The sequence below is a fragment of the Apaloderma vittatum genome, unplaced genomic scaffold (assembly GCF_000703405.1).
Source record: "Apaloderma vittatum isolate BGI_N311 unplaced genomic scaffold, ASM70340v1 scaffold14684, whole genome shotgun sequence".
NCBI lineage: Eukaryota > Metazoa > Chordata > Aves > Trogoniformes > Trogonidae > Apaloderma > Apaloderma vittatum.
This window is the reverse complement of record NW_009713344.1, coordinates 2,779-17,427: the sequence shown is the minus strand read 5'-3', so window position 1 is coordinate 17,427 and position 14,649 is coordinate 2,779. Positions and strand designations below refer to the sequence as shown.

Sequence of the window (14,649 nt, the reverse complement as noted above, 5' to 3'; positions counted from 1 at the left end):
CCACAGTTATTGTAAGGCACTAAATTTGGCAGAGTAATCCAGCTGCTGGTCAAAATTCTGATCTAGCTAATCCAGCTATTTAAAAAAAAAGACCATCCAGCTCCTGCATTCCAGTTAATATGCAATTAACGAAGTATTAGAAGCCAGCTAACAGCTTATGCCTTATAGGAATAGTAGTAAAACTAGCTTAAAACAGGTGTCAGATTCTTAGGTTCCATACAAGTTGATTTCGAAATCTGCAGAAATTGAGGGAAAGGGTTCAGCACAGCAATAAACTACTCTAAAAATATTAAAATACCATCTATGCAACATATCCTCATCATTATTAGTAGTTACATAAACACTTTATTACAAAACAGTTCCACCACTACGTAACAGTCTCCAAAAAGTTTTTATTTATCAACCCAAACTAGTAAACATTATAAAAATAAACTGTTATTTAATATTTAGTTATTTTTTATCATGTCGTTTTCTTTCTTGAAACAGAAAACAAATATAGAAAAAAATCATTTTCTACGGATGCCCCACAAAGCATCAATCTCGGCATTTTTTCTACCGTTGCAGAAAAATGAAGCATCTCCAAAATAAGGAAATACAGTCTGGGCAGCCTGTTCTTCCTCCCTTTAAACTGCAATTCTCTGTGTGCACATTTATGGAAACCTAGTAAGGCCTGAACTGAGAAGGATGACTGTCTGGAGGAGGTGGAGGAGGTGGTGGTGGAGGTGGCGGCGGTAAAAATGAGTATGAGTTGTACATGTTTGGGCCTGTCCAAGTCATACCCAGGTTTGAAGGTGGAAGGTGAAACTGATGCACATCATTAACAGAACCAAAAACTGGAGGAGGAAAGGGATACTGTTGCATCATAGGATTTTCTTTTCTATGAGGTTGTGGAAACACTGGAGATTCCTGATGCATTCTGTTGTCTGAAAAGTATAGCTGTGGTGGTCTTCCTTGTTGTCTCAAAAAACCTGGAGGACCTGAGGGAGGAGAAAATGAATCCCTGGAGAACCTTCTGCCACGGTATCCCCTTGAATAACTTGAAGGAGGCTGCTGCATTGACTGATGAAATCCCTTCTTTTCACCTTTGGAAAAAAAACCAACAAACAACAAACCAAAGAAAAAAAAACACATACCACAGTTTTAATATTATTTTGGAAAGATTAAGTTTAGTCCTCACAAATCTTTCAAGTGGAAGCCAAGGAAATTTGAAAAGAAATCTTATCAATAAATAATATTGGCAAATAATACATAAACTAATACTGGCAAGTGTACTGTTTAGTAACTCATCCTGATTTACTAGAGCAATATAGAAAGGATGATCCTGAAGGCTGCAAATTCAGTCATTAAAAAAGAAATTTCACTTTCTTGCCCTACAGGAACTTTCATTCGTACTAATGAATCACAGGAACACTCAAACTGTGAGTATTTTAGAAGCTTTGGTTTAAAGTAAGATTCAAAACCAACAAGATTTAAAACAGCAGAAAGCAATACTGCATTACTCTAAGTAGTATGCAGCTTTCAGACCTGAGTTGATATTACAGCACAGACACAGTATACAAGGTGTTATTCAAACACAAATTAATAAAATTTACTTCCTTGACAAGCAAAAAGGCAGCCTGTACCTTTAGCAAATTAGCCAATTAGCTTTCAGCATTCATCTTTCTAAGATGAATTTTTCCTTGCACAGTTCATTGTAAGCCTACATTTAAGGTTCATAACAAACATGCTGCCATTTCATATAAATGACATGAAAGTATTAATGGAATAAGTGCTATTTAAGAACATCAAAATATTCTGAACATTTCAAAAGTATTAAAAAGGCTATACAATTTAAACTAAAACATTAGTTCAGTCAGTTGAGCGTGGCACTAACAACACTAAGGTCGCGGGTTCAATTCCCATTCGGTCTCCATGTGTTGCCTGATCTAGTCTAGAGGTGGCGTCACTGGCGGCAGGGAGGCTGGATTAAAATGATCTCTAAGGTCCCTTCCAGCCTTGGCCATTCTATGATTATCTCTCAAGGATTTTAAGGCTAGAAGCAAAAAAATACTTAGGAACATAACACCTCAAATAACCACTGAATTTTAAGAACGTATGCGTACTTAATCCTTGGCGCTAGACTACACAGAAACATTTTCACCTCTGAAAAGCTACCTCTGGAAAGGTAGTTGGGTACCAAAATTCCTACACATTTCCCTGGGGAATTAGGACTTTAAACTCCTTTGGTGCATGCAGGCCTCTCAGAAGGCCACTGAACTTGAGAAAGTATTTTTGGTATTTCTTCTCCTATCAAAGACTACAATGATGAGCCATTTTTAATACAGAGTGATTTATGAAGACTCAACCAAGCAAAACTCCAATTGATATTGAGTTTGCTTCTCAATTTGCCAGACATCCTTGCTGTTGAATTCCACAGCCAAACTAAATTGCACACAATGTCAATCTACACTATGTTATTTAAAGAAAACCACATCAAATCATAGCCCATACTCCCTTGACAGATTGAGACAGTTCCAGCCATTGTGTTCTCAGTTACGGAACACGGCTCAGTAACAGCTTGAGCACACCCTACGCAAAGGCAGGTATGCAACAAATTGAAAGAAAAAGGATATGGTAGAAAATATGCCATATGCTAGATAAACAGAAACCAGGAGAGAAAATAACCATCAGCAACGAAGTGATAGTATGATATAATTCAGATCATTCCCTTAAGGGAATACTGTCAAAAAAAACCAGTAAAAGCCAGTGCAAGAAAGATCCTATCTTTATTTAAAGAATAAAAGGGAGGCATGTACTGTACACAGAGCAAAAGGGTTTACAGGACAGGTACTGACTTCTGAGATCAAGAGAAAAAGGGTTCAGTGGGGCACAATGTCTAGCAGCAAACTCAGAGAAGAAGTCAGTGCAAGAAAATCAATGGGAAGAAGCCCTGTGCTGCAGACAGTTGAGGCAACCCGATACGTACGCAGTACAAGAGGAAAAAGCGAGGAGGGGATAAGAGTCAGTAATATTTAAAGGGAGTGGCACAAAAAACATGCAACAGAAGTAGACCAGTGAGAAGAGAGAAAGAGGGATGTGATTTAAATTACTCAACCAAAATGGCCACCAAAAAGCACAAAGTTTTGCACTAGACGGGCATAAGGAACCCAGATAGGAAAATTTGGTTATTATAAACAGAGCACAGCTGCAAGCACATACCTGGAACAGATCTGTCAAAAGCAGGAGAAACAAAGCTGAAGAAGGCTACGTATATTATTAAAAACTATACATAGACTATTAACCTATTACAGGTTTGTTTACCTAATGACTGTTTTGTAAGTAGAGAGGTTCTCAGTGGGCTACAGAAGTAACAAATATTTTAATAGAGTATTTATATGCCATGGGTGAGTCACAGTCCTGTCCCTGTCAAAAAAAATAGGTTCTAAAAATTACACATGGCCTTCCTCTGTCTTCTCCCTGTACTCGGGCCCCAATAAGCCCTGCAAAATGCAAGCTCGAAACTCCAAAAGGTGGCATCTGCTCTGTATCCTTAATGTGTGTCAGGCAAAATCATTGTAAGAGCCTTTGAATCTCCTCTGACAACTGTCCTGTTCCTGTACTACTTCCCTTCCATAGCTTAATGGAAAAAACCAAACTTTTTTTTTAAAAAAAGGAACATACCCACAAATTCACAAATATAACTTTGAAAAGCACAGAAATACAGATTAATGGTATGAAAGTTCAATCATTAGGATAGGTATCATTGTGCTAATGATCAATATCATTATCCTAAACACAGTTTAAGAGATAAAAACATTCTCCCACAGCATTCACTCACTTGATGCATTTGTTTCTGATTTGAGTTTCTTTCTTCCTTGACTTTGAGGCTTCTTTTTCTTCTGTTTTGCCTCCCTTTCTTTTTCATCATCACTGAAATCCAATGCCTGGTACGAGGGGGGCAGGAGGGCAAGAGAACAGAGCCATATAAAGACTGCAGAGAATTTTGTTTCTAGCAATATATCTTTATTTAGAAAATAATCCATCCTACAGACAGCTTCGAAGAATATTAAAGATGCACTTTCCTATTTTGCATTCAAAGAGCCATCGTGTGCTCAGTTGCATTCTCAACACAATAAGAAACTTAAAACACTCCACAGATTTCTCATAAGATAATTATACAATACTGAGTTATTCTTTCTAATTTCCTAAAACCAGCAGCATTCAAGTACTGAACACTAGTTTTTGATTGCCTAGATATTACGAAGTAAAAAAAAAGGGGGAATCACTGAGGAAACTGGCTAGTTATTGCCATGAAAAAGCTTTTGAAGGGCAACTCCAGACTAGATGAATGAAAATATGGACTTTTAAAATAAGTTAAAATTAATTTGGTGGCCAATACTTAGCACAGTTAAACTACACTAGAAAATATCTCCAGTCTAATATTGTCATTAAATTGAAAATTTCTGTACTATATTTAATAACACTGTTCCCATTAAACTTGAATAACACTGCTATTGTCAAAGGAATTTTCAGCTTTGCAGAATTTACAACAGACTCAATGTCACTGTAATATTTTGTTCCTGTTATACAAGGTTTTGCTACCTTTCAAATCCTACCTTACACTTAGAATGAGGAAAAGTTATTAGGAAGGAAATCTGTCAGCTTAATTAGTTCCCTGAAAAAAAGCTTGCTCGTATGACTTAAAGGCATATGGTTTGTTTCCACTTCCCCAATTCTGAAAGGAAGGGTTATGCTGCACTAAAACAGCACTAAAAAAAAACCCATAAAGGTTGATTCTGAATACAGCTACTTCCTCTTCTCCATAATTGGATTACAATCTTACTCACAAAAAGCCACAAGGAATACTACAAGATCATATATACCATGAAGCAAAATCTTTCACCAGCTCTTGCTTTTTCTAAGGACTTCCATATACCACCTAAAGCAGAGCAGAAATAACAAACAGATCCTTTTTATTGCTACCATGTAACATTCTGTAAGAGCTATCTCACAGAGAAATCAGTGTTATCTGCTCCTGCTAGCCTTGCAGCATGAAGAACACACTTCTTTGTCATCCTATGACCCCAAAGTCAAGGCCAAGAGAGGTTGTATTACTGAGTCATCAGTTAGGCTGGGCTCATTACAAGCCTGTTGGAAAAGGAACGCTTACCATACACCCTAAAGCAGCAAGTATAAAAGGCCTAACGTGGATTAATTCAGCATTCATACAAAAATAGAGCTTCACAGTATCACAAAGAGAACTGACACCAGCAACTGCACGCAGTTTACTGTGGAAGCTGGCAAGAAAACTTATAGAAGCAGCTGCCAGATGAGGACTCTCAAAGAGTTTGGCTGCAAGAGACAATTTCAAGCATCAGTAGCATAAAATTTAATCTGCACCCTTGTCAACAGCTATTATCTTCACAGCAAAAGCTGCTTTTTATCAGCTCATCAGCTGCCACAGTTTGGATATCTTAGTGTAAACTCTACCTGCTAGAACTATCCAAAGACTGATCTAATTAAGGATTACAAGATGTTAGATGTGGTATCTTCTCCAAAACAGAGCACACACAGACATACCACGAAGTCAGAACAGCCATGGAAACAAAGGTGTCCTAAAAAGCAATCAAGTTTACCCATCCTTGCCATCATTGACTTTGTTCAAGCTTCCTTCCTTCCTATAGTGAAGTACAGTAAATCTAAAGTTCCCCCTGCACTTTATGATTCTAACCTAAAGGTAACAGTATCATAACTAAAATTAAGAAAAATTTTAAAAGAACCATCTTTTGAGAAAGCAATAAATCTGTATCTGCAGAAGATGTGACTGCTTGATTGTATTTAGCCAAATTTTAGTTACTTGGGTTCCTACCAAGTTATGCATTTACAAGCTTATCTTCTGAAGAGCTTTAAAAATAGGACTAGAGAAACAAAAACAGCTCACCATTAGCCCATAAGCACACTTTGTATCATCATCACTAGAAAATTGTTTGACAGAAGAAAGCTAAGACCAGCCAAAAGTTTCTAAGTATAGAAAGTCTTTCTGTGTGCGTGTGTATATATACATATATATACATACACAGTCTTTCGAAGCTCTATTGATCACATACCTACAGTCTAATTCTATGCAACACTTGTAATTCTCAGATGATGATTCTCTGTGAGATGGTATGTCCGTGAGAAAGGAAGGCAATTTACAGTCAGAACTGACAGACAAGCATTCTTTGAGAGAAGTTAACACTATTCAGCTTGGCTCCCTTTGTGGGAAGAAAGAAATTAAAAAATAAGTGTATTTCAAAATGCACCAAGCTCATCATAGTGGAAAAAGCAACATTATGGGTTGACAGACTGACTATAGGATGTATCTATTAGCACAGAAAAGCCCATATCACACCATCTTTCCTTCAAGCCAGAACAACTGGCCTGGGATTACCGAATAGAAAAATTTATTTTGTCCCTCACAGTATCCTTCTGGACAAGTTGGCCAAATGTGGGATGAGCAGGTTCATGGTGTGCTGGGTGAAAACTGGCTGAAGAGCAAAGCTCAGAGGGTTGTAGGGAATGAGGCTACCTCTGGCTGGCAACCAGTCACCAGCAGTGTTTCTCAGGGTTCAATTCTAAGGCCTGTTCTGTTCAATACATTTATCGATGTTTTGGATGCAGTAGAATGCACCATCACTGTGCTGATGATACCAAACTGGGAGGTGCTGTTGACTCTCTAGAGTGACAAGAGGCCTTACAGAAGGATCTAGATAGCTTGGAGCACTGAGCAACAATGAATGGGATGAAATTTAACAAGTCAAAATGCCAGATTCTGCACCTAGGATGGAGTGATGCTGGGCACAAGTAAAAATGGGAAGAGGTGTGGCTGGAGACCATCCCAGTAGAAAGGGGTCTTGAGGTGCTGGTCAGCAGCAGCTCAGTACGAAGCAGTTGTGTGCCCTGGCAGCCCAGAGGGCAACCTGCACTCTGGGGCGCATCAATTCCAGCACACAACCAGTCAAAAGAGGTGACTGTCCCACTGCGCTCAGCATTGGTGCAGCCTCACCTTGAGCACTGTGTGCAGTTATGGGCTCCAGTATTTAAGAATGCGAAGATCCTTGACTGCGTTCAGAGGAGGGCAACGAAGCTGGGTAGGAATGTCCTACGAAAAGAGTGGCTGAGGACTTTGGGTTTGTGTAGCTTGGAGAGAAAGAGGCTGAAGGGTGACCTCATTGCTCTCTGTAGCTTCCTGAGGAGGGGGAGAGGGAGGTGCTGATCTCTTCTCCCTGGTACTCAGCGGTAGGACTCGTGGGAATGATTCAAAGCTGTGCCAGAGTACATTTAGACTGGGCATTAGGAAGCATTTCTCTGCTGAAAGGATAGTCAAACACTGGAACAGTCTTCCCCTAGAGGTGGTTGATGCCCCAAGCCTGTCAGTGTTTAATAGGCATTTGAACATTGACCTTAATAATATGCTTTAGCTCACAGATAGCCCTGAATTGTTCAGGCAGTTGGACTAGAGGATTGTTGTAGGTCCCTTCCAACTGCAACAGTCTATTCTAAAAATTGGTTAGAACACTGTAAAAACAAAAACAAAAACACAAACCAACCCACAAAAATTACCTTTCTTCCTCAATTAAAGAGTAAGAAGCACATACCTCATAGCACAGAACTATGCTAACCATGCAAGCTTTTGGAAGATTCAAAACAAACAGAGATCTCTTTAGGATAGCATGGTAGACACAAGGCTTCTGAGGAATTTCATCTATTTTGGAAAAGGTATTCTTAAAGTAGAAATTGCAATGAAACGTGACTCAAGCACTGAGTTGGAAAATTAATCTCATTAGAACACATCAATGAAATTACCAGCCTCTGAATTATTACTGAAGAAGATAACAGTCGTGAAAAGCATAGTTAGAGTAAAGGAGCACTGGACAGGAAGCCTGGATGTCATTGAAGAAATCTTTACAGATCCTGCAGTACATGTCAATGGTTTTGAGGAGCTCTCACTTCCTCACAATCCTCAGTGACTGTCTTGTATGGAAGAAGTTCATCTCCTCTCACAAAATTAGTGTTTTATAATAGGAAAGTTTTTAGCAAGGACAAAACCTGCACAGCAGAAACAAAACTATCGAGCATGGTAAGAGCACTGCTACCCAAAGTTGAATGTTCAGGTTGCCAAACATGTTCTTGAAGGACAAGAGAAACTGAAGATAAAAAGACACATTTTCTCAATTGCAAAAAGCAAGCAGAAAAAGACAGCTGGTACTCTGTACATCAACCATGCTTTCTTCAAGAAAAGTATGATCTTTTCAATAAGAAAGAGGTAAATCCAACTCTTGTCTACACAAAAAATAAGCTTGCTCATTAGCTACTCTGCACATAAACTTTGGTACATACAGCTCCTTTAATCAAAAATGATAAACAAAAAAAAAAAAAAAAACCATAGTTACTTCAGGTGGTGGTTCTTGGTCATTCTTCCAAGACGCATCTGAGCCTTTTTCCCTAAAAGATAAAAAACACACCACATGTTAGGCAATCAAGATGAAGGAAGATGGTGTGAGGAGGCTAGAAACATCTCATTCGAGTCACATAGCACCACATTCCAGGTTCAAAATATTTTGCAAGAACTGTACTGTAGCAAATAGGGTAACACTTTGTCCAAGGTATCAGACCTCCTGCACCAGGAGCTGCCTGTTTTAGAAGTGCCATTTGCTTCTTAATGTTGTCTCTAAGTGAATAGTAACACACGTGTCAACTTTGCACTTCACGGCATATACTGCCTGAAAAATCTTCCTACTTTGAGTAAGCTAATATTAACCTTTCATCAATATTTTCTCAATACACCCTTTTGAACCTAAAATGCTCTGAACTTGAACTGAGATAGTGAACTATAACTTTCCTATGCTGGACAACAGCCACAAGCTTCCTTACTTGTCTGGTTTCAGAACACGTATGTCCAATTAAAAAGGACAATGAACTAGTTCAGTAAAGTGGTGAGACACTGGAACAAGTTTCCCAAAGAGGTTGTGTAGCCTCATCCCTTCCAGTGTCCAAGGCTGAGTTGGATGAGGCTTTGAGCAACCTGGTCTAGTGAAAAGCGTCCCTTACCATGGCAGGAGGGGTTGGAACTAGATGGTCTTTAAGGTCCCTTTCAACCCAAACCATTCTATGATTCTACGATACATGCTCCAAGTATAATGATAGTAAAGCGAATTTGGAACAAAAACCATCTAAGGTTGGCTTAAAAGTCTATTAAGACAGTGTTAGCTAGGTAATTAGATTTGATCTTCAACTTTTTTTAAATATAAAATTAAAAAGCACAATGAAAGTCATTTAAGGAAGCGAGAACTCAATTGTCTTGCCTGACAGGCACCAAAATTAATTTGAAGTGGTATAATTTATTTCACCCATCAGTAAGAACTTCACTAAAAATCAAGTCTTTTCTCTGACTAGCAGTAAATTTGTGGAACAGATTTAAATTATGCTGTTAAAAGTCTGCTCAGAAATTTAGCATGGTTCGGTTTGAAATGTCAAGACTCAATCTTTACCTATGCAAACAAACTATGTAAAATAGTACAATACCGAAAAATTACTTGCAAAATGGAACCACAGAGTTAAAACCATTAACGTGTTCAGTATGAAATGTCTCCAATCAGTGCTCTAACAACCAAAGATTTTTTAATTTATTCAAGTCAGCAAGAATCAGGCAGCAGTAACTACATCAAAGTATACAGACATCAGCTCTAGATAGCCTGGACTTAAGAGGTTCCTTAGTCAAAGGGTGCCCATGAGAATGTTGGCAGATCATATGGAGGTACTTTGGGCCTCAACCCATAACCCTGAAACTGAAGCTCAATCTCTAAATATCACTAGGAAACCATAAAGATACATCATTTCTGTGATTATGAGCAAATCATTAGCAAGTAAGACATTTCAAAGTTTAATTAGAAGAAAATGTTACAGGGAGGAAAGGAAGATAAGGGCTCTACATGAGTAACTTCCCTGCTATAGAAAACTATGCAGAGATGAAAATAACAACTTTTTTTTTTAACTGTGTGTGAACCAACTTCCTTGTTTCTCCTTCTCATCTTGTTATTTTGGGGCAATACATGCCTACCAGAAATACCAGAGTATGCATGAAACTCCAAGATCTGTGACCATTAGGCACTGACTGCAAAATTTTAACCTTGTAAATTCTCCAGGTAGCTTATCTCACCCTCCAAGGGCAGTCTTCCCCATTTCAAAAACACAAAACACTTCTATGCTTTGAAATACTTAATCTTCTGCAAAGAACAAGGTAATAATTCTTTGCTTTCTGAACTCAGATATTATAAGACCTAGAAGTCTAACAAAAGGTGGCTCAGAGGAATCATGAAAATACATGAGCTTCTTTAGAATTACTTTGTGTTTTAGGAAATATAACACAAATCTATTCCTAGTATCAAGTTATAGATCATAGATCACAGAATGGCCTAGGCTGGAAGGGACCTTAGAGATCATTTAATCCAACCTCCCTGTCATGGCCAGGGATGCCTCTCAACTAGATCAGGCAAGTTATTTTGCATTCAAGAAGTTTTACACTACATTTTCATGTATTTTGCTCTAAAGCGTAAGGGTTATTCATAGCACAGCAACTTTGTACAATGCAAGCAGATTGCATTTCTGATTTCAGAAAAAGCTTCAAATTTAAGGTTTCTTTCACATCTCCATCCTGATTCTGTTCCTTCTAGAAAGCATCATCACAGTTTTGAATAGCAGTTCTAAAACTTCAAGCCTGTAACACTCCACAAACTGGTCTGCACAGAGTCAAATTAACAAAAAACCGAGTAAATAATTGGTCATCAAATTTGCAAACTCCAAAGGTCCAAACACCTTCTTGCGAAGCACAGACCGAAGCTCAACTTTTCTACTATTCATGACATCTTTGTCTCTTTATATAGACATTACAGCATAGATCAGAAGTCAAAGTTCTTCATCCTTTCTCAGTGACACCTAATTTGTGAAAAGGCAGCTTCAACAAATAGTACCGATTGCTTCACAAATACTTAAGAAACTTTACTGACAAAACTCAGAAAGAAAATATTGTTTCAGTGAAATGTAACAAGTCACATTACTCAGAAATTAAGATTTACATCAGATTATACGGGTGTTCACTCTGGTCATTTTAGTGAAGAGCAAAAACCAATGTCTAATGCACTGTTCAGCCGTGCTGAACAGCAATGAAAGTGTGAAACATCTCACCTGGAGTTCAATTTTGTACCATATATGACAGTAAAGCACTACCACAAGACAAATAGTTCCCAAAACCATTCTCAAAGCATGTAACAAACTAAAACACGAGTCTAACCTCTCACGTGCTGAGTAGGGCACAGTTATTGATGTAGCAAGCACATGATTAAAGTCTGTGCAGTTACTGTGCTAAGCAACAAAATTTAATGGCACAAATCAAAGACCAGCTGGCATCAAAATGCTGCCGAAAAACAAACAAGCAGCAGTGACAAAGTGATCTATTTTGGTCTTCACTGAAAGGAAGAAAAATATGCTACTTGCTTCCACAGAAATGGGGAAGGAAGGAGAGAGAAGGAAAAAAAAGACAGACAACTCCTACAGGCCTGGCTATACGTGTGTTGCCTTGAGGATGGCAGAACAATTTATACTGCCTTAAGTGCAGTAAGTCAGTCCTTCAAAGAATGCTGTCTTGAAGATGGGAAAGGGCGATGGAAGAAATCTTCAAGCCAGTTAGTAGAAAAGATAGTAACATAGTGTATACTTAGAGATATTAAGCAGACCGTTGTTTAGAAAGTTTTAACAAGCTGTTTGTCCTTGGGACTGTTTGGAAGCAGACCAAAGCAGGAATCTCTTAGTCAAAATCCTCATTATGGAGATCAGACGGTACAAAAACATTACGAATTGTTTGTGAAAGGCTGAAAGTCAGCCGAAGTTAAACATGGCATTGGGAGATCACGACCACGACTCAATTTAGGCTGCCAAAAAACTCACACCACCCCGCCCCGACACTTGCAAGAAGCATGTGTGCTAATTTACATGAGAAGCAAGGCTAATTTTAATATACTTAATATGAAGTAGTTATCATTAACCAGTAATAGTAAAATTAGGCATGTTTATACTAATCAAGTTAAAATATAAAGATGATGCAGTTTTTCCATGTGGTATGCTAGTTTCATCTAGCATCCAGACTTGGCCAACTATGCTAACAAACCAACGTTGGCCTTCTAAACTATCATTTGGTTTAGAAAGGTTTCTTGGTTACTATTTTTGGTAACACATGGATGACTATAAAAAGATTATTCACTATGAATACTGGTAGAGTTGCAACTAATATCAACACCAATATTACTGACTACAGTCAGAAAAAATGTGCAAGTCCAAGGATAACTAAACCTAACAGAGATTAGGTTGCTTGCATGGCAAGCTATTAATCAATAATGGCAGCTATTCATCAATAATTATAACACTAATACCTAGTACTCATTTGTTGTGCTTTATTTCTTATTCTATATCTTTGAGTACATTTTCTTTTAAAGAGCAACAAATTCTATTCATTCATGCTACTTTCCTCAGACAGACAGGGATACACAAACACTACTCAGAAGGTTCTGAACATCCTACCACATTGCTCAACTCAACTGCCTCCTGCCTCTCAAACTGTGTGTGTATGTGAGAGGGTGTGAGGGAGGAAAGTATCAGTGATTTTTTTCTGATTATGATATTTTAGGCAACACAGCAACATGAAAAGAAAGCAAGCTTAATAAGTTAAATTGAATAAGAAGATACTACGCTTTAGTAATTATAACACTTTAGAAGCTTGTAGTTTACAGCTACTCTGTACTCTTCCGAAAGGTAAAACAGTAAAACTTTGTTAGTACAGCACAGCTGAGTATCTAAATCAAGAAAAGTTTAAGTATTGAGCTTAGTCCTACAATTTCTCACTCAAGACTAAATTTTAACCTTTCGGTTTTAGCTATATTAAAAAATTCATGACAGGCAGATTAGAAAAGAAATCAGACTCACTGTTTTAGTTTCTCTGCAAATATATACTGGGTGAAGTCCTCCACTGATGGAGCAAAATACATGCTATCTTGCACTTTTACACCTTTTGCTTTGATATGCTCAGAGCTGTTAAATCTTAACACATAAAAGGGATGTAAAACAGGACCAAATACCTCGAATATCTGCAACACAAACAAAATTAAAATGTTTAAATAAACCAGCAAGAGCAGATAGCTAATTTCACTGTAACAACTGCGAAGCTTTAAAATGCTTTATTTTTAAGAAGTCTGACATATTTTCAAAATGCAGCAAATAAAGCTACTTTCATGCTTTAGTTTTATTACCACATTTTGTTTGACAGTATATTTCCCCAGCTACTGTTTAAGTTATTATACGCAAAAGTAAATTCCTACATGTTGATGTTGCTTTTGCCCACCCAATCGCATTGCTTTCATTACCGGCTTCCTCTACTCTAGTCATCCTGCCTTTGCCAAACCTCTGTTCTTCTCTCTACATTATGCTTTCACATCTCTCACACCTGGAACAATCTCCTGATGATTTATTCCTCTAAGTTCATCTTTACAAGATACCTTTATGTCAGTTCCCCAGTTCCATGGAGAGCAGAGAATTTTGAGATGATGTACAGAACATCTGCAATATCAGGCTGAGATTTTTCTGTTTCACTCACATCTAGCATTCAAAGTTATTATAGTAGTAACCACTCTGAATAATGGCTTTCCTTCCCTAGAAAACAGAAAATTCAATGCAACACTCCTCTCGGCAGCCATTCTGCATTTTACTTGCATAAGGCACACACTGGCCTGAAACTGAAACAGCAGAGCATGGATGTGTAGACATTCCCCATTTTTCCTGCAACTTGACTCTAACTTCTCCCATATTTTCCCTCAACTCCTAGCAACAGAAGAGCACAGCCTGTTATTCAAGACATCATACACCTGAAAGCAACCTCTCCCTCTTCTCAAGCACTCGCATAAAATATCACAAACCCACTAGGCATTGCAATTTTGTAAGGATGCAAGGAATTTCAGGTTAGGAATTCTTGATATTGAAAAAAATCATGGCTACAACAAGAGTCAGAAGAGCACCAAATTAAAACTAAATACCAAGGAACCATTATCTTCCATTTAGTTGATTTTAACACTGTTTGTAGGAACATAAAAAATTGAATTTTATATTAGGATAACAGTTTTAAGCTTTACACACACCTTTCCTGCTGCTTGCCGATCTTCTTTAAAGATTATGCTGTCTTCATTTACTGGAGGTAGGCCTCTCAGTGATTCAATTATTACTAAAATGGAAAAAAAAATCTATTAGAATTTTACGGTTCAACAGTAGCATGCAGTTAACTGCAAAGAAACTTAAACCACACCATTGTTTGTCTAGTAAAGTTCACAGAGCTTCAACTGAAAATTCTTGTGTATGCACAAAACTACTTACAACTGTACATCCCTCCCCCAGTGACACGGGTGTCAAGTTTTACATTTGTTTAAAAAATTATTATTCTCTCAGTGAAGAAAGAAAGTAGACCAGATGATAGGCACAAAGGACAATTCTCAGATATGTATGTTTGAGAGATCAGTTGTATTTACCTGGGATGTTTCTCAACTAAGTGCACCACAGCAATAATCTATTTTTTTAGCATTCCAAATGAAATTC

General features: G+C 37.8%; 1 protein-coding gene across 1 annotated transcript; it reads right to left on the bottom strand.

Moving 5' to 3' along the window:
* Window positions 1–660: 660 nt before the first annotated feature.
* On the bottom strand, window positions 661–14,281 carry NAF1 (nuclear assembly factor 1 ribonucleoprotein; the record flags this gene model as incomplete). Its single annotated transcript, XM_009868338.1, has 5 exons — window positions 661–1,082; window positions 3,818–3,923; window positions 8,412–8,463; window positions 12,994–13,154; window positions 14,199–14,281. Coding segments are annotated over 5 exons (824 nt in total), but the record flags the coding sequence as incomplete, so codon positions are not given.
* Window positions 14,282–14,649: the final 368 nt, after the last annotated feature.